Here is a 25,013-nt window from a genome sequence, read left to right on the forward strand (position 1 = left end):
ATCATTAGTGGTTAACTGGTCGGCATATTAAGAGTGAATTCTCAGTAGTGATAAAAAATCATTAAAAAAAAGTTAGTCATGAATTAGTCAGCATATTATTTGAAGATATCATGAGTGGTTAGTTTTTTAAAAATGAAGAGTCTTCCAAGAATAATTTATATGTTAGTAAAAATGGCATGTAGGTGATGATGTAGATTATTTTATTCAGAAGAAAAATATTATTTAATTGTTTGTTTAAAAAATTATGAAGAAAAGGGTTTTGAATTCACTTTCAGCTTTACGAAAAAATAACTACTCAAAAGGACAAAGAACATAAATTATGAGAAAAGTATATGATCAATAGAAAATGACATTTTGATGAAAAATATTAGTAATGAGATCAAACATAAAATCAATTAATCCAAAGAACAATGTAATGGGTGCAACTGTTAAAATAATTGTTTTTGAATTAAAATTATTCAAGTCTCATCCAAAATCAACATTTTACAAAATAAATTGAATAAATTAATCACTTTATTTATCCAGAGTGAAATCATTTTGATTATAAAATTTCAATAAGTTAAATATTTTTCTATGGCTCAAAATAATGAATTTTTTTTTTTGTTTTTAATTCACTCAAATTTTAAATGTGTTGTTTTTTGGTGCAAAAAAGGGTGAGTTAAAATATATTATGTACAAGAGTCAATTGCCATAAAAGCTTAAAATGTTTCACTTTATTTAATATGTCTGTTAGTCTAAGTAGAATTTGAGTTCGGATTACTTAAAACACTTTAAATATCAAACCTTGAGAATAATATATATATATATATATATATATATATATATATATATATATATATATGATTGAAAGAAAAAAATCTCACTAAAAATAAAATCCCATAATAAAGTTTAGTTATCAGTTAATAGATATCACACTTATAATATAATGATTTTAAAAAATACCATACGTATAATTTTATAAAATTATTCAAAAAAACAAATCAAGTCAAGTGATTTTCTTTTAACAATCAAATTGGAGAATAAGTCTCTTTGTTTTAAGTGAGTCACTCCGGAATGGCCCACTTCACCGATCCCTCCAAAAAGCATATAAACGTTACAAGATTAGTGAAAATGCATTAAATTATGAACACTATCTTCAATTTATTTATTTTTTTTAAAATACTATCATTTTTTAGGTAAACATCTTTTTCTCTGGTCAAAATATTGATGAGTACTTTCGAAACACTTGCACCGTTTTCGATCAACATTCAAACTTGATATGGTGATGCTTCCTTTTCATGCCACCTTTGAAGCAAACGGTTTATCTTATTGTCACTTAGTGGGACCTCAATCATGTTATTTTGATCGATAATTAAGGAACCACATCTCCTAAAGTTACCAAAGGAACTGTATGAAGTAGTTGCATCCAACACTGATAATTAATGTATTCATATTGTACCTATTTTATAGCTACAAAATTAATTAATTCTCATGCTTCAGATCATTTAAAGTTGATTTCTCAACCATATAGGAAGTACTTTTCAGCTATCCAAAAATATTGGATTTTGCATTACTATAGCGCTTTGAAAACTCTCGTGGATTGTTTGTGTACAAATGAGAACAACCATTGTGTTTGTGTAGATAGATTAGCAAGCAAGTATTGTCACAACTCACAACAATAAATGAGAACTTTGAGTACTGAATAGCATAATTAACAATAACTTCAAAATTAAAAAGAATTCAAATTATAAAAAAGGACGCATTATGAATGTGCCATCAACCCGGACTACCTCTTCTTTATCTCTAATGAATACTTGAGTTCCATGTGACACCTTCTGTCATCATCTTCAAACTGTAACATAGCAAACAAAGAGTGCCAAGTTTATGGGCATAGTTGTGCAAATTACACACATACACAAAAGATGGTGTATAAAACACAAGCTATTGTCTAACAACTTCAACAACTAGAAAAAGTATAGAAGTCATTACATCTTCATATATTTGCAAATTAGATAACCATAGCACAATGATAAGTTAGGAGTCTTTAGGATTTTCAAATTTCAAGCACACAACAGAGCTGTGAACCAGTATTCAGGCTGTCTAGACTCTAGAGCATGATATGAATCAAACAGGTACAAGTTGAAATCTCATAAGGGAAAAGAAAGAAAAAGAAAAATGGATCACTATTTCCAAGTGTTATGATAACATTCTTAAAGTTGCCGATCTCAGATGCAAGTATGAAACTTACATAGCAAATACTAGTTAATAAAACTATGCAGATAAGTAGCCATATAATTTGCCTTTCAAATCAAGACACTGAAGCAAAATGCATTGTTTAGTTAAAGAATACTTCAACCATGAGGCCCAAGACAGTGAAGACACAGCAAATTCACTACAAAATAAAGTATAGCACACGTTATTTTTACTTTTCATACCTTGAGCTTGGCAGAGTAGACACCCCTTGCAAGCACACCAGAAGGAGTGATATCCTCTTTTAAGGCATGTACGTATGGTTCCTTTTGGGGAGCAAAGGTACCCAGCATTCCTCTGCTCTGTTCAACTGAAATGCCCAAGAATATATATGAAATTATGAATTTTCAATGTAATGCATGTCATCACCAATTAACTAATGTCAACAAAAGATGTGCGTCTTTTGCACAATCATACTACCTACAAAAATAGAGACAGAAGTGCAAATTGACAAAATGTAAGTGCCAATGAATAAACCAGGTAATTAAAATGCAGGGAAAACTACACTCCCCTCCTTTGTGATTTGCTTAAAGAAGCCATTATTTGACAACTACAAATAGCCTGTTTGGATACAAGTTTGGAAGTACTTTTAAGAGCTTGAAAATAAGGAGCCTTTTACAGCAAATTCTTTAAGGTTCTTACTTTTAGCTTGTATTCAAACATGTTCGAAGGACTACAGAGTTTTACTACTTTATTTTCCTTTCCAACTTATGAACATATCATATCACCTAGAGGAAAGGAAGATCTAACAGACAGCATTTACTATACCACAAGCAAGCCACCATTTGTGGACTGGTGCTCCCTTTTCCCTCCTATGGGCTATGGGGATAATGAAACCTAAAAATTCTTCCCACAAGTACAATGAAAAGGGACTTTAATGATCGCCAAAAATGCAACCTTACTTTAAGGCCAAACCCAGACTTGAAGGAAGACAAATAGACCAAATAATCAATAATAATTTCAATAGCTTCTCAAACAAATCAAAAGTAAGAACATTAAAGAATTTGCTCAGAACTCACGAACTTAACTAAGTGGGTATTGTACGATCATTTATTTTACATTATCCAAAAAAGCTAGAGAACCAGGTTTGCAGAGCCATGAGACAAGACATTAATGTTTTAAACCTATGATTTTTAAAAGTCAAATAATAAAAAAAAAATCTGGCAAGTTAAGCAACAGAGAAATTGCAGTTGTAGTTGTATTGTAATCAGCAATATTACGGACAAATGTGGCCACGTGCAGTTGCAGAGATCTCAAAAACAGCAATATTGGGGCCACAGTTGTAGCAGACCACAATTTAAAACCATGTGAGAAAAGCATTCACAGTTTACCTTGAAGCCCTCCTTTCCACACAGTGTTGCAGTACGTCAGGCCAGAAACAATGTTGTGCAGAACACTAAACTTGAGCTTAAGCTGATATTGAGAACCCTCCCTGAGGGTGAACAGAATATGACCATTTTTGTTTTCATCCACAGGTAAAGGAGTAATGACTTCACCAAAATCCTCAGAGATTATTCCAATGGAATGGAATTTCACTTCAGGATCTATTTGACCTATATTGACAATGAAAAACTTAAACATAACCAAGCAAAAGTGGTGTGAAGGTTAAACAAAGATAATAAACACAAACTCCTTAAGCAAGCACACCATCTAATTCACTTTCCATGCAACCCAACAGCTTCTCTTTCCATCTCCTTAGGCTTTCATCCTCCTGCACAACACAACCATCATTTATGTCAAAAAAGTGTCAAGTAAAAGTCACTTTCATAACCGATTACAAGAAACCACTTGTGTTCTCAGCACAAGAGGAGTTAAACACCAGGGAGATCTCCATAATGGAATCTCGACACCACATCTTAACCTAAAATCTTAGGACATCAAGTTTATATGTCTTTCTCACTTATATGTTATTTAACATACCCAACTCCCTCAAGCGGAAACAGTTTTCCATCTACGAGTATTTAATAGTGACCCTTAGAATTTAGCTTGTTAGGAATAAAAGGGGATTAAACACAGGAGAGATCTCCACAATGGGAACTGGATACAACATCTTAGCCCAAAACCTTAAGACATCATTTTTGTAGATTTTCTCACTTACATGTTACTGTACATACCTAACTCTATCCAATGTAAAACTTTCATTGACACTTGCGCACCAACAACTAGGAATGTACATCAAGAAATCATTTGATCCTATGCAGTGTTTATTCACACTCTCACATAGTATAAGACAAGTTATAAAACAAAAACTAATGAACTGAAAGACATTTTGCAGATATTGCCAATTAGTTGAACCATTTTATACTAAGCATACCAGGCATTTTATACTAATTTCTATCTACTATATGGTTTAGCCAGTGAAAGTTTTCAACATATACATGAATTGAAAAGCATTATCCGAAAGTATTATTAAAGCAACCCAATAAGCAAAAACAAATAAAAATTCAAACTTGCTGGAAACCCAGGATTTGAAAAGTAAATGAGGGGAGAGAATCGGAAAACCTTGTCTCGTTCGATCTGGTCCTTGAGAGAGAGGAGAGGACCGGGAACAAAGGCGGTATTTTTATGATGATCAAGGTCGTCTTCTTCCTCTTCCTCAGTTTCGTCTTCTTCTTCTGCCTCCTTCCTATAATGATGATGATGATGGTGGTGAAAAGTTTCATGTGGGTTTTGTTGTTTACTTGCAGCAATCCCAGAAGAAGAGGATGGCCCTGCTTCGTCCTCTGCTATCTTCCGGTTACCACCTTCCATGTCTCTCTAGAAGATGAAGAAGAGAAACTCCTCTGCTATGTTTGTTCTGTGGACACTTCAAAATACAAAAGGCGAAACTGGGGTGAGGGAGACAAGAGGTATTTAGTACAACGTATAAATACACTGTCTCGGTGTCTGCTCTTGCACTCCCTCCTTGTCGCTTTTCTTCGTTTTACTAGGGATACGTGCAACGGTACACTACACTACATTGTGCACTAAATTCCTAATTGATGTATAACTAATCCAATTTATATTGAAAATTTTGATTTATTTTGAAAAAAATTCTTAATCGAACTACCTTATAAAATCGGTTCAGTTATTTGATCTATTTTTACAAAATGAATCGATTCAGTTTGGTTTTTAAAAAAAATGATTCATATATGAGTAAAAAGTGGATAATTGCACCGCACCGAACCGATCTAATTTCAAAAAAACCGATTCATATTTTAAAAAAATAAAACCGATCCACTTTTATAAAACAGTTTGGTTTGGTTTGGATCGGTTTTTTAAAAAAATTGATCCATGAACACCTCTAGAGAATTTTAAAATGTAATACTCCTTTTTATTTTCAAAAGAATCGGAAATTGTAAATAATGGGTTAAAAGAGGTAGATAAAAGGAATAATCTTATATAAATTATTATATGTCTACGAATCACTCATACTTCAATTTGTTTCACGTATCCGTATTTAATATGTATCTGATACGATATTTTTGGATATTTCACCGATACACGTCAATGAAGTATCCTAGCCTTTAAAAATATTATAAAAAATTTATTCAATTTTGATACTCTAAAATACTTCACCGATACTTATTGGTGATACATATTGATAAAGTATTCAAATTTTTGAAAAATTATGAAATATTCATTATAACTAGATAAGATATGTAAACATGTTTAATATAGAAAGATAGAAATATTGATTCTTGATGAACTGTAAATAAAAATTGTCTTCTATATAGATAATTTTAAGAAAGATATAAAGTTGATAATATTATTTCTATTTATAAATAATAAAAAGTAATTTATGATGAAATGATTTATAATTTATTTATTTTTAGTAATATACAATAAGTATGTTTTTAATTTGAATTTGAAAAATAAAAATTATATATTTAATATTTATGAATTTTGATCAAAATTACAAGTAATATTTATTATATTATATGGACATTGATACATATGATAACACGTATCTTACAAGTATCGTATCTTATATATTTTTAAATAATTATATCATCGTATCCGATACGCGTATCGTATTGGTGCATCATAATTGTATGTATATCATTATTATTTTATTTATATATTTAGTTTTTATAACAAATTATATATTACAGAAATAAATATGTAAATGTAATAAAAATTAAAAAAAAAAAGTATAAAAAAATCTAAATCATTTTATTATATTAGAATTTTAACTTTAAGTATAAAATAAATTATATTAGGAGAAGAATATTTATTTTATGTATATATTTCATATCAATATCATAATTATAAAATAAAAATACATAATTGATGTTTAATCACACTTATTCAAGTTCAGTAACTCAATAATAGAACGGTAGGATTAGAAACAGATTCAAATGTAAGATTAGGAGATGTTGGGTTTAAAATCTATGTATATGACAATCACAATCTTCAGGTATTTATTATGGGAGGAGATGGAACGACAAGAACACATTTAATACAATTAGATACAAGCACAAATAGTAATCACTAGAAAGAGTGGAATAGTATATTAGTATCCTTTAAGTCAGATTTTATAGTTAATTGTTATTTATATTCATGTATTGATATAAATAGAAATTAACTATCGAAATTTAAATATGATTGATAATTGACCTTTTGTACATGGATTCTTGGTACTTTGATACCAATTTTTAATATAAAATTTTATTTGTCAATAAAAAAATTGATAAATATTTATGATAGTACACGCATGAAAAAATGATTATTTATGTGCATTTCATTACTATGATTTGTTAGAATTATGTTATAATATTTGTCTGAAAGGAATATATTCAGAAGAAAGGAGTGTTACATCTTCATTTCATTTATTTCTATATAATCTTAGTAATGGAGAAACAAGGAATGAGAGGATCTTGACTCACAGGCATGAGTGTTGTACAACGAAATATTCAATGTATTGTAAACCTTCCTATAACACAACCTTGTAGATGATGGGTGTGAACTTATATTAAAGTCAATATAGTTAACAGAGTGTTGGATTTTTTTAATCATGTTAGTAGGGATCAAATCTTGATTATGTGCATGGGATTAAAAAGAGATATCTCAGTTTGATAATTGTTATATATATTTATTTATTTTCATGAAGGTTGCACTTTTCACCATAATTCCAATAAGGTGGGTTGCTGCGACACAAAGCAACCTCTCTGCTCCTTGTCTCTACATTTGCATCACTTGTACTGTCACTCGATCACCAGATTGTTGTCGATGTTGACAATGCCAAGGTGTGTGTCCCGATCATGCCAATTTCTAAGTTAATAATTGGACTATTCATATCTCTATATTGTGTGATTGTGATTCTTGTTGTTAGAGGAAAAACAAATGTCTTGGTGTGAAAAACATGAAGGCCACCAGTGAGTTGTGCAGTGATGTTTTTGGCTTTTTCATGCAGGAAGAAAGAAAGAATGGCGTATGGGAGAGAAATCGATGAATAAATAAATAATATAAAAAAAATTGGATGAATAGAAGAAAAAAATTTTCCTATCTTTAATGAGGTGTAAATTTTTAATTAAATATATCTAAATATGAGGTGTTAGGTTTGTGTATATCCAAGTATTTATAGATTTTGATATGTGCATAATTGGTCAAATTTGTAGACTAAATATGTATTTGGAAAATAGTTGAAAAAGCTTTTTCTATTTTCCAATGAAAAAAGTTAAAAGTAAATGCAGTGTTACTTTCTTATTACTCTAAACATAACTGTAATACAAACACACTCTAAGTAAATTAGAACTACTTAAGATGTTAATCTATTCAATTCGCAAGCTAATAGTTTAATCTACAAGCTAAATATTTTTAAAATATTTTTTCTTACTTTATAATGTTATATTTTTATCTACTTAAGATCATTTGATATGTGGTTAGCATTATTAAGTTTTTGAATATCTAAGTGCAAAGGCTAAAAGGTTAAAGTGGTTAAGTATGAAAATTAAAATGTAGAAATAATATAAGAATTAAAACACACATAAGTATTATATAACCATCACATCATTTGGTGTTAACAATGTTAACTTTTAAAAAAAATTGATAAAAGTACTTTTTTAGAGACAAAATAAAAGAAAAATATTTGTAGAGATACTAAAATAAATTATTTTTAATAACAAGGACTAAAAAGTAAATTTTGTAACCATAGTCACCAAAAACAAATAGTTAAAAGTTTAAAACCTGTAATTTATCTATGAGAATCATTTAATTGACTTATTGTGTATATGGTTCTGTATCGGTTTAAAGAGAGAGAGTAAAGAAAAAGGCAATAGACCAAATGAGTCAAAACTTGATTAGATAATTACGACTTATATTCAAATATACATGTTAATTCAACACCTCATTCACGCCAATTGCATTAGACGGTGTCAACCATCATAATCTAAATTAGGGGTATTCAAATTGCTAAATTGAACTAAACTAGAAGAAAATTAAACTAAACTATAATAAATAGTTCATCAAACTAAATTGAACTAAAATAAATATTGACTAAACTAAATTAAATTATTATCTACTTTAGTAAACTATAATTCTAGGAGTTTGAACTAAACTATAATATCAACTAAATAAAACTATTATTAATTATAAACTAAATTAAATTACATTAAAAAAATTTAAAATCAACATTTTTAAATTGAGCTACCAAATCATTGATATTAATTATGAATTAACACTACTATAATTTTTTTTATTACATGCGATTTTTCCTACGAATTTTTCATAAAAATTTGTAGGAAACATTGTTCCTACAAATTTTTTTGCGAAATTTTATCTACAGTAATAACTTCGTGGATAATATGTTTTTGCGAATTTTAAAATTTGCAAGAAATTTCCAGCGAAATTTCTTGCAAAAAAAATCGCAGGAAGGTTTCCTGCAAAAAAAATCGCAGAAAAGTTTCCTGCAAAAAAAAATTCGCAAGAAAGTTTTATGTGAATTTTTTTGCAAAAAATTTTGCAAGAATATTTTTTACGAAAAAAATTAAAGAAATTACTAATGATCACAATGAATTTATCCGAAGCATTTGTTTTCACGCCCCAACATGTGATATATAATCTTTTAAATTCTAAGATTGTAGATTATAAGCCTAACACTCAACCATACAAATCAATTTATAAAGTAAGTATTGCCCCAATTTATATATTCTTTAATTGTTTTATTTTCAATTGATGTGAGACTTGAAGTTTTTTTTAAAATATTAAACTTATAAATTTAAATATTTTTTTTATTTTTCTTGCAGATTAAAATTGACAGGAAAATCCGTAGGAAAAGTTACCTGCAAAAATTTTCTACCATTTAGTAAACATTACTTGCAAATTTATTTTTGCAAGAAACAAAATAAAATTCTTACAATATTTTCTGTAAATTTTGACCATAGAAAATTTTTTCTATGATCATTAAAATTGTAGCAAAATTTGCAAAAATTTCTTGTAGATTATTTTTCATAAAAATATTTATAGGAAATATCTGTAAATTATTTTTATTAAAATAATAATATTTTTTAGCGTCAAAAATAATTGGATAATAAAGAGATAAGTTTGTACATATATATATAATACATTTTTTTAAATTTTATAATATTTATATTAAAAATATTGAAAGAGTAATAATTACGAAAGGTATATAAATTTTTATTCAATTAATAAATAAAAATTATTTTTTTTAATCCTATAAATTAATTATTTATTTAGAACTATAGTGCACTAAACTACTGCCGGAAACTATAGTAGCTTTGATTTTCCATAGAACTATAGTGCACTAAATTACTTTTTATAATAGTTTAGTTTTTAAAACTAAAACTTAAAATATAGTTTAGTCTAATTTTTATAAAAATTAGTTTAGTTTTTTATAATCTAGTTTAGTTTAGTTTTTACAATAGTTTAATTTAATATAGTTCTTTGAACACCCCTAATCTAAACACCTTCCCCGACCTTAAAATACATTATCCTGTTCTGCATATAGCTTTTCATGCAAATGATCCGCGTATGGTATCCTAGATATTTTAACCTTTTACTTTGGACACTTAGATGTCCATTATATTTCTGATTAATCAAACATTTTAAAATATAATTTGATACTCATAATGAGTATGTTAAGAACTAAGGTGGTTCTTAGGAATATGAAAGATCAAATATCTATAAAGGCAAACAGCTTTTGAATGGATGTAGCTTAAACCTCGTACTTCTGTGGCTAAACAGGCATTAATATTTCACCCAATGTGTGAATCAACTGGTGTATGATTTTTCTATCTTAATGTCTTGATTTGAATCTTCTAAATAAAGAAATATAATTAAAAGAAGAAATTCTATTAAAAAATAGTCAATCAGGTTCTTATCAGAAATTAGTCAACAACATTAGTAAATATTTATCTTCCAAAAAAAACTAGTATATATTTTGGAAAACATTTTAATAACATAATGGTGTAACAAATGCTATGTCCAAAACTTTTCCTATTTTTATTCTTTTTGACACGTTTAGCAACTGAATTCATTATGCTTGGAAGAGAAAATCGCAAGCAAGGAAATCAAACACAAATCAAATCATTAAACAAGAAACAAGCCTATATTTTTTTTTTCATTTCCTTTTATTACTTTCTGAATTGACCTCTAAAGGAAGACATTTGAAAATTATACATGAATACACCAAGCGTGAATCATTGCACCACAAAACTGCATGTAGAGTTTGCCATCTTTCTTCTTTTGCTTATCACTATTATTTCTTTTGAACTAGCTTTCCACACCAAAGGATTCGCAGGAAAATTCCTTGCTATTTAATCTCTATAGAAACATGCTTGCTTTTGCTTCTACCCGTAGACCAACTTTCATAGAATGAGTCATCTGAAAGGCTCAACAGGTTCAGATTCTTCAAGAAAGTGTGCTGCTTGAAAACACTCCGCAGCTTCAACTAATGATGATGGTGTACCCTCAGCCTTGAGAAGAAGGCCAAGATTATACCATGCAGAAGCACTGAATCTGTCGTGCCGTAGTGCATCCATCAGAAAGCTTTTAACTGCTGGATTCGATTGATTAGTACATTTTTTAAGAACTAGAGCAGTGGAGATTAAGCTGAGGACATGGCAAGGATCAATGTCCAAAGCATCACCAAAAGCTTTTAGAGCCTCTTTGTAAAGGCCCTTTGCTTCGTACATTATGCCTGTGAATTTTAACAAACAAAACATAAGTCTGAGAAGCAACTATAGTGGAAATTTTAATGCTTATTCTCTACTTTATCAATTTCACTGGATTCTACAATCTGATACAACTTATTCTGCCGACGATAACAAATTTTCATCTATACATTAGATATATTTTGATTTCTAAAGAAGTTATATATTATACTTTGGGACTATTTGGGTAAACAGTTTAATTGAATCTGTTTGAATACAAACCGAAAGTATTTTGAGGGCTTGAAAATAATTATTTTTCAATAGAAAAACTCTCAATTCTTCTAAGCTTAAATTAAATAAGTACTTTTCATGTAAGCACTTATGTATAAATTGTTTTATAATTAAAGAAGAAATGAGATTAAATTGTTTTTATATAAGCTGTAGTATTTTCATAAACTATCGTATAGAGTTTATTGAAATAAGTTGAAAACAACCTATGAATTAATCATAACCTATTTTTATAAGCCCTCTCAAACACTTATACAATAATTTATGTTATAAGAAAAGTCCAAATAAGATGTAAATAAGCAAATGGAGCATTTTTTAAATATATTTACTTATGCATGCAGACTTGAGTTAGTTTGCTTCCCCTAAGGTGCATGCATCCGGAGTCACATTCAATCTTTGATCTCTTGGCACCTCAATGTACCAACATATTGCAAAGCTCTAAACAAATAAGAATTTAATTGGAATACATTCACAATTCATTACAATGTCATCTAATCATAGATTATTATATAATTAAAAATTGTTAAGTTTTAAATAATTACTTTAGAAGTCATATCTAGAGTGATTTCTAATTAGTGGATTATGTAAAAAATCGTTGCTATGTATCAAAAGTTCAACTCAAATAGGGCATACTCTGTGTCGACCAAAATCTGCCAGATCTTTTCAAGTGATTCAAACCTGTTAGCCTCCTTTCCATCTCAGGAGAAAAAATAAATGGAAAAACTTAAAAATAAAAGTCATATATATATTTTACCTATTGCGTGACATCTAGAAGCAGAGAGTGGTTTGATGGTCTTGGATTTTGAAAGACACATCTCTGCATCATGCCACTGTGAAAGACTAATATATACATAAGCAATATCATGCCATATTTCCACTTCTAAGTTCCTAGCACGATCTCTATTATCCTGTCATGTGGCATGAAAGAAAAGGTAAGCAGCTAGAAGTTTGTCTTATTGCACAGGTAAAATTTAAAATTATTAAAAGAGAAAAGAAAAAACTTACAAAGAATAGAAAGAAAATGTATCCAGATTCAATAATGTTTATCTTGGATTTTGAATTTCCAAATACAAATAGCCATTTTAAATTTAACAATAATGAAAAATGCATATGCCTAAAGCCTAATGCCTTACATGAACCACATCAACTTCAATTCATTAATAAAAAAATTCTTCAGCATATAAACTGAGCATCATACAGGTAGAACAAAAAACATTTATTTTTTGTTTTGAGAAACAGCACATCCTGATAGATTGCATTTAAGACATGAATGGCAAACCTAGAAAGAAATCATCTAACTATTGAACACTTTCATAAATAATTTGACAGATCAACAGAAGATTGTAAACAGCAAATACAATAAGACGAATTCAGTAACAAACAACTTGGGACTCTATGCATTCTTCCATCTACTTTTCACGAAATGACTCCATCTCAAACCAAATAAAACGATGACCAAATATTCAGTACTCTCACTATTACTGTTCCTATCAACATTCTCACTCTCTCAGGTAGAGACTAGCAGGATACTTCCTTTGTTTGTAACTACAAACCCATGGTTATAAATTTCTTGAAAAATCTTATAAATTAAAATTTTTCATGGGAGACTACATCCATCCGAATTCTAACTGTAATAATAACAAGAATAAAGGCCCGAGATTCAGAAATATTCAATCAGCATAAGTTATTACAACAACAAACCTTATATAGCTTCTTCCCTGAACCAAAACCTTTACTCTGAATTTGAAGAACTGCAAGAATTTGAGTATATGTCTCAATGGCACTCCTTAACTGGCCCTGTGCAATTTGAAGTTTAGCTTTTGTTCGCAACAAATGACCCTGATCCCATTTTCCAGTTTCATCCAAAGCAGCATTAATAATAGATTCAGCATCCAAAAACTGTTTTTGAGCAGACAATATCCGGGCTAACAATAGCCATCCTTTAACATTAGAACCACCTTCCAGTTTTAGAAAGCACTTAGCATAATAAAGTGCAGAATTCAACTTCCTTTGTTCTGCATATTCTAAACTGAGATGGTATAGTACAAGGGGGTTTCTCGTTCTGCCAGCAGTTTCTAGGGCACGAAGTGCCTCAGATTGTCTCTTTAACCTCTCAGAATCAGAAATGGCCAATTTCGAGTGTGCTGAAAGTGAAACACCGAGAAAGAAATTGGCAAGATCTTCTAGCTTATCACATCTTCCATCCAAGTTTTGAAGCACTAGCTGAGCAAAGCTTACTCCTTCTTCTGCAAGAGTAGAGCTCTCACAACAAATCTTAGAAGCCATTACCAAACCAGGCACATGGTGTTGGCCCTCTCTATTACTCAACAACTTTCTAAGAAGATCCAGTGCTACCAAGTCCTTACCTGCTCCATAATAACAAAGAGCTAGAGCAAAGTACCTTTCACTTCGATGGATAGTCCCAGGAAGCAATTCTTCTAATTGATTGGCTAAGGCTGTCAAATCTCCTGAAACAGATAGAGCAAATGAAAGGTGGTCTAAAATTGAAGGATCCCACTCAATTCTGTTTAGAGTGACTTTTCTTAACAAAATCATTAAAAGAAGTATAGCCTCTTCTATGTTGTTTCTAGGTACAAATGAGCCATCCATTTGGGAACGGAGATTCGGTGGTGTTGCTTCTCCTCCGCTATAAAGGAGAAAAACAGCAAATTCCTTCTGAATCTTTGCTATAATCTCTGCATCAAGATTCCAATGATGAAGTAGTGCTCGTCGGTAAGACAAAATAGCTTCACGTGAACAATCAGCAAGTTTCCATAATTCTGGAAGCAGCTCAACTGCCTTGCTCAGGGTCTCCTGCAATTTACATTCAGAGCCAAAGTTATCGGGCAAGCCTTCAGGCAATGAAGACTCCACTATATCCAGAATAACTTTGCATGATTGGGCAGCCTCTGCAAGAATGATTGGAAAGATATATTAGAATATCCTTTGACTTCTCATGTAGACCTCAACAATTTCATAATTTTTAAAACTGCTTGTGTTAAGAAAAATTCCATCACGACGTAAAATAATTTCTGCCAAAATGCCAATATTGTGGTTACCGGGATCTTTAGGTTATGTAGTTCTCAAGTAATGCAGGTAAATAACACAAATATCAGGTCAAGTGACATGGCATATCAAGGAATCAGGGGGTAGAGGCATAAAAGGACATTATCTAGAAAGCTATTACATGTCTCATTGTGATGGAAACCAATTCCAGAGCAATATTTCACAGATTGACAATGAAATAATTATTATTATGAGTGCTTATGCTACCACATCATCTTTTGGCTTGATCATTGAAACCCAGGTTAAAACATCATCATAACAATGTAATATGACAATTAATATTAAAAAACTTCTAGCATTGAGAATTTTATAATATAGTCTACAAAACTCCACGTCTACAATTATATAACAGTTTAAGATAGCATAGCAAAAAGTATGGCAACAAAAATAATATTAGCCTTGAAAAGAAGTCTCAATTTATTTTGAGAGAGAGAGAAACAAAGAACAAGTCTATGAATCAAACAACCAGTGACCGGTACCTTTAAACCTTTCAAGAACCTGCAAAGATTTTGCTTTTAGGAAGACAGCTTCCAATAGTAAGCCAACAGAATGTATAGACATTTGTGATTCAGCATAATTTTGGGAATGCCTCTTGCGGCGTTCTCTACTTCTGGAAAGGGCAACTTTGATCTTAGGAGTCACAACACCTACATCTATTCCCTCAAAGACATGCAAAGCAGCTACTATATTTCCTTTCTGATATTCATATCTTCCTAGCAGAGCTCTAGCTTCCTGCACATTACAGACATGTTTTTCTTTAAATCATAGTAGTAACCATAATCACTAATTTAAATTAAGAAGAAACACAAATACACCTGCAGTTACAGAATGCAATTATGTCAAACATATGTATACACACTCACTCTCTTTAAGGCATAGAGTAAACAACAACGAACAAATCATATCTGATTAATGATTATTCGGTATAACAACCAAAAGTAAAGTGTTTTGATGAAATCAACCTCATAGTTCAAGACACCACTCTCACGTAAGGACGATTCAGCTTCTTCAATGTTGCCAGTGTCCGGCTTCTTATCAAAATGTTCAGCAAGGAAAGAATGTCCACTAGCAGAAAAGTCCTTGGCTGCACTTGCAAGAGATCCAGACGAAGGAAACAATTCATCAACTCCTCCCAACGACTCCCCCGACCGTAGGCACTTCATTATCTTCCTGCAAACTCCTTCCAATTTCACCTTCCCTCCTCTCTCTAATCCTGCTTCCCATACTGCTCCTCTTCACTCAAAATTCTGCAAACACCCATTGTCACACACACATACTATAAAATTCACACATCACAGAAAACTGTTTCAGAACTCTATAGAGTACCGAGTACACCGTTATATCACTTATATGAAATTTCCAACCGAAGTGATCCTACGGAGTAGGCCGCAATATGCAGTGGAATTGAAATCCCATAACAGAAAATTATAAAGTACTTATAAAACAAGTATAACCCTTTAAGTCAACAAGCACAAACCCCACCACTAAAAAGTAAAATTCGAGTCAAACCCGTTAAGATTCCCTCATCTTCGCTCCGTTATATTGACGCAAACCCCTTTAAAAATTTGATTTTTAGAACCACATGTCAAATAAAAACGAGGAAAAGGAACCAACATCACAAAATTGAAACTGAGCCACAGTAACTCAGCATTAGCAACTGCAAAATTCAGAAGAAGGGTATAAAAAATGGAAAACATTTCCACAAAAGTTGGTAGTGAATTCAGCTGATGAAAAGGTTTGAACTTGAAGCGTGGAAAGAAGTAGAATACACAAGAAAAGAGGAAACCCCTCACCCTTTGAATTTCCTGAAAGAAAAGCAGAGGGTGAAAACAGCAACAGCCATTAGAAAGAGGAAGGAGGAAGATCTGACAGGACAGGAAGAAGAAGAAGAAGATGAAGCAGAAACTAGAAAAGGGGAAGGGTGTGGTTAATGTTAATGTTTTGTGTGCTGTGGGGTCCACTGAATGTTTTTTAATTATTATTTACGGTGGTAATAAGGTAGTTACCGATGGTGTTGCCACGTGGGAAAGGAGTTTGAATGTTGTTGGTGCGTGCGGTGGCTCTCATTTAAACCGTCATCAACAACTACGTTGTCACGCCTTCATGCATCACGCTTCACACCTTCCTTCTACTCATCAATTTGTTGGTACAATAGTATACTAGTACTACTCACGCCAACGACAACTATTTTATCTAAATTTTCACTTTTCTAATTCAAGTCCTTTCTAAAGTGACAAAACTAAACCCATTATCATTTACTAATAAAAATTACATTCAGATGTAATTTTATTCTTCAAAATTATAATTGTTCGCTTACAATTTATTTTCTTAATATAATAGTATAAGAGTTAATAACTTATACACTGTCAGTGTAAATTATATCTCTTAATTGTGTCATGTCACTATTAAAAGTAAATGTGTTTATAGTGACATGGTACAATTAAGAGATATAATTGATTATCAGTATAAAAAAAATTTACACTGACTATACAAGTATTAATTAATTGCGTTAATATTTGATTTTTTTTGAAAAATCTTACTAAAATCTTTAGTAAGATTTTTTATTTCAATATTTTTTTACATACAAAACTTGAGTTCGAAACTCACTTATAAGAACCGACTCTCATACAAGAATTTAGATAAAATTAAATTATGTTAATAACTTAACATATATATATATATAATTGATTATTATTAAGACACATTTAATATAAGAAAATCTTTCATACCGGAAAAATCATATATTTTATATATCATGAATCTTAAGAAAAATTAAATTTGTAGTTAATAATAAACTTTTTAAAAATATTTATATATATTACTTGATAATAAAAAAGATTACTATACTAAATAAGAAAATAAAAATAATGACATATTTTTATTTAAAAAAGTTAGATTCTCACTTCTGTGAGGACCCTACCTTTTCTTTTTCCCATTTCACCCTCCCACCCTTGCTCACCTTCAGTCTCGCTCACTCTACTCTCACTTCTCTTTTTCTTTCATTTTTACTTGTGGTGTTCTTGGTGGCTGAAGGTGCAAGTGGTGTGAACTAATTTTCTTCTTCATAGGCTGATTTCTCAAGTTTCTTCTCGCCCCCGTTCAAGCTCATTTCTTATTCTCCATTGTCTTCTTCCCGGAAGCTCGGATTTCTTCACCAAGGTAAGGGAAGCTAGGATTTCTTGCCGATTTTGTGTTTAGTGAGCTAGGACTCACAAATTGCTGAGATTTTCGCAGGATTTGAGCGGTTTTTGGATGAAAACTCATTTTCGGGGTTTCCGGGTTTTGCGTGAAATTTGGGTTTTTCCTTGTTTATGGTTGCATGTTAAAAAAGGTGATGTTTTTAAACTCTTTGGTGAAAATGTGGTGTTTTGGGCCGATTGCATGTGTTGGAAAGTTGTTTTAGTGCAAGTTTGGGAGGAAATTTTGAAACTTGGTGAGTTGTTGCTGGGTATCACGCCGGGTGCAGTTCTTCGCATAGGGCGCGTGACCATCAGAGGGCTTCATTTGGGCAAGCATGCCAGGCGCAGTGGTGTATGCGCCGGGTGAGCTTGAGAATGTGAGCCTCTGGATGGCCCACGCCGGGCATGGTGTGAGGGCGCTAGGCGCGATATCAGTAGGGGACTCGTGCTTTGTGGTTCTGGTGTGGCACCGAGCGTGACCTTGTCTCGCCAGGCGTACAGACTCCTTGGGAGTCTCTGCTAGAGGTGGTGCCGGGCGCAATTTATATTGCACCGGGCGTGGGACCCTAGGAAGGTCTCTGCTTATCTTGCGCCGAGCGCGGGTTTGTACGCCGAGCGTATGAGACCTTGTGAGGTCTCTATCTCCTATCACGCCGGGCGCAATAGGAATTTTATCGGGTGCGATAACCCCTGGTGTTCTCTGGTTGTGCTACGCCGGGCGCGATCATGAGTGCGCCGGGCGCGGATAAGATGATGTCTTATGTGATGAAAATTTCTGGTAATTGTTGTTAGACGATGAGCTGAGCTGTGCCGAATGCCGTTATGCTAATTTAAAGTTGTATTTGATGTGTGTTGCTGTGCTGGATGCTGATATTGTTGTGCTGTGCTGAGATGTATGTTGTGAGACCCTACTTCCCCTATTCATTTTTTTTCTCTCCCCGACACCCCCCTCTCCCACTCACTCTCCATTTCCCTTCACCCTTACTCTCCTTACTCCTCCCTCCTCACTTCACTAATCTTTCTCCTTGGGGTGTGAATTCAAGGTGTTGTTTCGCGTGTTGAGGACTAACTGAGGCGTGGGTCACTTTCTTCTTCGTGGAGCTTTTCCCCTTCTTCTCCTTTTCTCATTCCCGGAAGTTGCGATCTTCATTTTGAGGTAAGGGAAGCTAGTCATTTGGTTTTTCTGGGGTTGAAACGAGTTCTACGAACTCTTTGGTGGTTAAAAATGAGTGATTTTATTGGCTGAGCTGCTGAAACTTTGGGGGTTTTGTGGTCTTGAATCCAAAGTTTGATTTTCTCTGATTTGTGGTTGCATGCATATAAAGCTGGTATCTTTGAACTCCTTGATGAAAATGTGACATTTTGATCCATTTGCATGTTAATTTTCTATTAAGATCTGCAGGATTGTTGTTCAAAAATGGTGGAGGGATTGTGTTCGCTGTCGCAAACGGCTGAGCCGTTTAAAGGCGCTGAGCGCTTTGGGGGCAGAGAGCCCCTGGAACCAAACGGCTGAGCCGTTTTAAGGCGCTGAGCGCTTTGGGGGAAGAGAGCCCCCTGGAGCCAAACGGCTGAGCCGTTTTAAAACCGCTGAGCGCTTTAGAGGCAGAGAGCTAGAGGAGAATCTCTGGAGGCAAAGTGCTGAGCGCTTTGGAGGCGCTGAGCGCTTTGGAGGCGCTGAGCGCCTTTGTACTTTCAGAATTGGACTTTGTAGTCTTCATGAAATTTGTAGCCTTGGATGCTATCTTTCCAATGGCGCTGGAATCACTCAAAAAGGAGTTTTAGAACTCCAGATATGGCCGTTTTAGTGAAGAGGGGTCAAGCTATCAGCATTAGTTATAGCTGTTTCGGTTTTTAAAATTTTTCACATGGTAGATGAAGGAATTAGGATTTGGGGTCTTCCTGAGAGTTGTAGGAAATTTTCTTATCATTAATATGATATAAGGATGAACATGATAGGAGCATTATGACTCCAGATATTCTATAATTAGTAATGGTTGTCGTTTTACAATGAGTGATTATGATAAGTTGAAGGTTGTTTTGGATGTGTTTTTTTTTTTGAATATGCTGATTTATGCTGACTAACATTGATTAATGTTGTTGAGCCAAGCTGAGTTGTATGATGTGTTGAAATGTTGTGATGTGCTGTAATATGCCATGCTGTACTATGCTGAATGGTGTGGTGCTGTAGCCGTTAAGTCGGTGCTGTTGTTTGCCACATACGTGGTGTTGTAATAACCGCTAGCTGGTGCTGATATGTGCCTAATTGAGGGGCCATTATAACCACTTGAGGTGGTGCTGTTGCTATTGCTGTTGCTGTTGCTGCTGCTAAGCAGTGTCGATGTAGCCGCATCGCGATGCTGATATTGCTGAATAGTATGAGCTGTGCAAATGTGCTATTAAATATGACGACGGACTTAATCATATTATTATGCATTTAATTATAGGTTGATTTTTAAAGTATACTAGCTTACCCTTTGTTGTTTTCCATGTTGTTGGACTGCGATGATCATACTATGTATAGGAGCAGAACAGGAATAGGTGGGCATCTTGGGATGAGTCTCCGGCGGACCTTGGAGCTGTTTTGCTTGTGTGGATATTTTGCTTGTAGCTACTTGGGATAGTAGTATTTGGTTGTAATTTTCTTTAGTGCACTTTAACCCTAGTCAGACCAGAACTTTGTATATTTATATATTCTAGATCCTATATTTATATACTTGTTCTATCTGTCTGGAGTTTCTAGTGTACGATGCCGTGTGTAGTGACTAGCCGGGTCGTTACATATGTTGTTATAGCCGCTATGTCGGTGTTGTTATTAGCCACTATTGTGGTACTATAGCCACTATGTCGGTGCTGTTATTAGCCACTATTGTGGTGCTGTTATAGCCGCTATGCCGATACTGTTATTAGCCACTATTGTGGTGCTATTATAGCCGCTATGCCGGTGCTGTTATTAGCCACTATTATGGTACTATAGCCGCTATGTCGGTGCTGTTATTAGTCACTATTGTGGTGCTGTTATAGTCGCTATGTCGGTGCTGTTATTAGCCACTATTGTGGTGTTGTTATAGCCGCTATGCTGGTGCTGTTATTAGCCACTATTGTGATATTATAGCCGCTATGTCGGTGCTGTTATTAGCCACTATTGTGGTACTGTTATAGCTGCTATGTCGGTGCTGTTATTAGCCACTATTGTGGTGCTGTTATAGCCGCTATGTCGGTACTATTATTGCTGAATGCTATAATATGTTAAGCTGATATTGTTGAGCTGGTTGATGTGCTGATAGCTGTAGTTGTTTATTCTTCATATTTCACATATGTATGCTGATTCTTTTCACTAGCTTACCCTTTGTTGTTTCCATGTGTTTTGGACTGCGATGATCATACTATGTATGGGACCAGGGTGTGCCGTAGCAAGTTGGTGTTTTAGTAGCCCAGAACGGGTCGTTCCCAATCTGGAACGGGCCGTTCCAAGCTATTAAAATGACCAGTAAATCGTAGCTGAGAACGGGCCGTTCTGGAAGGGAGAACAGGTCGTTCTAGTTGAAGAACGGGCCGTTCTGGATGAGTTCCAGAACGGGCCGTTCTTATTTCAGAACGGACCGTTCTGCATGTAATTTTTGTATGTGTTGAGGAGGTGCGGAACGGGCCGTTCCGGTTTCGGTACAGGCCGTTCTGGTCACTCCGGAATGTCTATAAATAAGGGCTGTGGGCAGTTGAGGGGAGGAGGTTTTTTTTAGAGAGAAGGGCTCTGGACTGGAAAGCTGACTTTTGAAGGATTGAAGCTCCGGGCTGAGCTTCGAAAAGGGGATTCCGCTTCTTGGCTATCCTGATTCAATCTTCAGGTAAGGGAAGCTAGTTGAAGTTAAGTTGATAAGTTGCTATAGGTGTGGACATGTTTATGTTGTAAAGTGGTTGATTATGCTGATTAATATTGTAAATGTTGTATGATGAAAAGTCGAGTTGTGAAGTATGTTGTTTATGTTGTTAATGATGTAACGCTGAGCCATACTGTATGATGCTAATACTGAATTTCGTTGTTGAGCTGATTAATGATGAGTTATGCTGTGGGATGTTCATGCTGAATCATGATATTTAAGTCGTCTTGTATAATATTGAGCTGTTTTGATGAAAACGGGTTTTCGGAGTTTCCGGGGTTTTGATAAAAATCTTGAGGTTTTTTTGATTGTGGCTACATGTGGGTAAATCTGGGATTTTTGGGATGGTTGATGAAAATGGGAACTCTTGGCTGGGTTGCATGCTGGTTTTCTGGCTGCTTTTGCAGGATTTGGTGAAGTTTTTCGAAAATAGAGTGTTGTTGCTGAGCTTCGCGTTTGGCACTATTCTTCGCGTCGGGCACGTGACCACCAGGAAGCTCTATTTAGGCAAGCCCGCCGGGTGCAAAGGTGTGTGCGCCGAGCGAGCTTGAGAATGGGAGTCTCTGGTTGGCCCCCGCCGGGCGTGCTTGAGCTGCGCCGAGCGCGATATCAATGGTGATCTGTTTTGGGTGTTCTGGTGCCGCGCTGGGCGCGTGTTTGGACTCGCTGGGCTAGGAGGCTCCTTTGGAGTCTCTGCCAAGAAGGCGTTGGGCGCAATGTGAATTGCGCCGGGCGCGAGACCTTGGTAGGTCTCTGCCTTCCCCATGTTGAGCGCGGGTTAGGCCACTCCGGGCGCGTGAGACTCCGTCTCTACCTGGTATGCGTTGGGCGCAATCTGAATTGCGCCAGGCGCGTGAGAGCCTTGGGCTCTCTGGCTGAGGCACGTCGGGTGCGGGAACTCTTGCGCCGGGCGCGTTGGCCCCTGATGCTCTCTGGTTGAGCCGCGCTGGGCGCGACCATGGGTGCGCCGGGCGCGTTGGAGGATGTTGACTTGATGTGCTATTAGCTGTTAAACTTTGCTGAAATTGCTGAGAGAGGTTGTTTTATGCTGAGCTGAGCTGTAGTTGTTAAATATTGTTGTGCTAACTAGTTGATAACGTTGAATTATGCTGTTGAGATGAAATTGACGAATATGTCGTGCTGTTAGATGTTATTGCTGATTAAGGATGTTTAGGCTGTGCTGTAAGTAGTTTAGCTGAGCCGTAAGCTGTTAATTGATGTATGCTGATATTGTTGTGCTGTAAGTTGTTTAGCTGTGCTGGATGCTGATATTGCTGTGCTGAGCTGGGCTGTTATTGATGATTTTAAATGCTAAAATTATATTATTGTTGTGCTCTAGAATGATGAGCTGAGTTGTGAGTAGTAAGCTGTGTTGAATACTACTTAGTCGTGTTGTATGCTGATTTGTTGTGCTGTGCTATGAGCTGTTTGGTTGTGTTGTGTTAGCTGAGCTGTATGCTGTGTATGACCATTATTGTGGTGTTGTTCTAGCCGCTATGTCGGTGCTGTTATTAGCCACTATTGTGGTGCTGTTCTAGCCGCTATGTTGGTTCTGTTATTAGCCACTATTGTGGTGCTGTTATAGCCGCTAAGGCAGTGCTGTTATTGCCGCTATGCGGTGCTGTTATAGCCACTAGAGTGGTGCTGAAATTGCTGCTATGCAGTGCTGATATTGTCGCTTTGCGGTGCTGATATTGTTGAATGTTATGGTGTGGTATAAGTTGTGTTGGTGTGCTGATAGTTGTAGCTATTTACTGTCATATTGTTATATATGTATGTTGTTTCTTTATACTAGCTTACCCTTTGCTGTCTCCATGATGTTTGGACTGCGACGATCATACTACGTATGGGAGTAGAGCAGGGATAGGAAGGTGGCTGATGGTGAATCTGCAGCTAGCAGATGGAGTGGATCTTCTAGGATCTTTTGATGTTTAGCTACTTAGTGTAGTAGCTTTTGATGTATTCTGTACACTTTAACTCTATCCAGATTTGGATCATGTATATGTATATATTCTAGACCCTATATGTATACACCTGTTCCTTTCTGTGTGTTGTTTCTAGTGTGTTGTGCAGTGTGTAGTGACCAGTTGGGTCGTTACACAGGGCAGGGTTAGGTTGGTGTTTTGCTGAAGAAGGTCTGCAGCTGGCAGATGAAGTTTTATTCTTTTGATGTATTTAGCTACTTAGTTAGCATTTGCTGGATGTATTTTGTACACTCTGATTCTAGACGGATTTGAACCTTATATATATATATATATATATATATATATATATATATATATATATATATATATATATATATATATATATTCTAGATCCTATATGTATATACTTGTTCGTTCTGTATAATATTCTAATGTGCTGAGCTGTGTGTAGTGACTAGCCAGGTCGTTACAACTTCTCATAAAAATAATTTTATAAAAAATCATATATAAAAAATATTCTTGAGAAATTATGTTTATTAGGACTATTAAATATGAAATCTTGATTTATTTACTCTTGATTTTTATAATTTGATAAACTTTATCTTTATTTTTAAGTTAAAAACATCATGTTTTAGTATCTATGTATATTGTTTATGTTTCTTTTAATCTCTATAATTTCATAAATTTTACATTTTAGTTCCTTTAAATCTATAAATAGATGACAAAAATTAAAATAGTCCAAAAACAATATGTATAAAGACTAAAATTGAATGTTCACATAAATTAAAAGTAAAAATCATAAAATTATAGGGGTAAAAAAAGTAATTAAACCTTAAATAATTAACCAAACATGAGTAATCAAGGAAACATTTGATAGAAGAAAATATTTTTATACTAAGAAATTGTGATTCCTATAAATGATATGATTTAAATATATTTATTTACTCTAGGGACGAACCCAAAAAAAAATATATTTATTTAGTTATAAATAATTTTAGAAATATTTGTATATGTTACAGTTGAGTCAATGATTTTTAAATAGATAAATAAAAATAATGTGACATTTTTATGACAATAAAATTTCTTTTTTAACTCATAAATGTTAGATTTTTACCTATCTCATAAGAGTAATTTCATGAAAAGCATAATATATATAAAAATAAAAAAAACATTTCTAGAAAATAACGTATTCATTATAATATTATTTTTAATTAATAAACTAACATTCTCAACTTTATATTTATGAAAACTAAAAAAACTTGTATATTAAACACTCTCTATCGATGATGTATTGACAATGTAAATAATTTTATACTATCAACATGTTATATATGACTATTAATATGACTTTTTACTTAA

At 33.6% G+C, this 25,013-nt stretch overlaps 2 protein-coding genes across 2 annotated transcripts; both read right to left on the bottom strand.

Annotated features, from left to right (window-relative positions):
• Positions 1-1,525: 1,525 nt before the first annotated feature.
• On the bottom strand, positions 1,526-5,136 carry LOC109819157 (rho GDP-dissociation inhibitor 1). The gene is made up of 5 exons (XM_020384783.3): positions 4,732-5,136; positions 3,877-3,940; positions 3,561-3,782; positions 2,415-2,539; positions 1,526-1,831 (listed from the first exon to the last, which is right to left on the bottom strand). The coding sequence occupies exons 1-5, from the start codon at positions 4,978-4,980 to the stop codon at positions 1,766-1,768; spliced, it is 726 nt and encodes a 241-aa protein (XP_020240372.1). The 5' UTR covers positions 4,981-5,136; the 3' UTR covers positions 1,526-1,765.
• A 5,622-nt stretch (positions 5,137-10,758) lies between these two features.
• Positions 10,759-16,620, bottom strand: NPGR2 (no pollen germination related 2). Its single transcript, XM_020380528.3, has 6 exons — positions 16,469-16,620; positions 15,638-15,922; positions 15,155-15,407; positions 13,311-14,518; positions 12,364-12,517; positions 10,759-11,368 (listed from the first exon to the last, which is right to left on the bottom strand). Exons 2-6 carry the CDS (start codon positions 15,836-15,838, stop codon positions 11,049-11,051), a joined length of 2,136 nt encoding a protein of 711 aa, XP_020236117.1. The 5' UTR covers positions 15,839-15,922; positions 16,469-16,620; the 3' UTR covers positions 10,759-11,048.
• Between the last annotated feature and the right edge of the window lie 8,393 nt (positions 16,621-25,013).

The sequence above is a fragment of the Cajanus cajan genome, chromosome 7, assembly GCF_000230855.2.
Source record: "Cajanus cajan strain Asha chromosome 7, NIPB_CcT2T_4, whole genome shotgun sequence".
Taxonomy (NCBI): Eukaryota; Viridiplantae; Streptophyta; class Magnoliopsida; order Fabales; family Fabaceae; genus Cajanus; species Cajanus cajan.

Bases quoted from the DNA above. Each gene is read 5' to 3' on its own strand.
- NPGR2 (XM_020380528.3), bottom strand. From the start codon at position 15,838: ATGAAGTGCCTACGGTCGGGGGAGTCGTTGGGAGGAGTTGATGAATTG. The intron at 15,408-15,637 runs GTTGATTTCATC...TGTAATGTGCAG, and splicing joins GTGGTGTCTTGAACTATGAG to GAAGCTAGAGCTCTGCTAGG. The intron at 12,518-13,310 runs GTTTGTTGTTGT...GCCACATGACAG, and splicing joins CAGGGAAGAAGCTATATAAG to GATAATAGAGATCGTGCTAG.
- LOC109819157 (XM_020384783.3), bottom strand. From the start codon at position 4,980: ATGGAAGGTGGTAACCGGAAGATAGCAGAGGACGAAGCAGGGCCATCC. The intron at 2,540-3,560 runs GTAAACTGTGAA...TGGGCATTTCAG, and splicing joins GTGGAAAGGAGGGCTTCAAG to TTGAACAGAGCAGAGGAATG. The intron at 1,832-2,414 runs GTATGAAAAGTA...GCTATGTTACAG, and splicing joins TCTACTCTGCCAAGCTCAAG to TTTGAAGATGATGACAGAAG.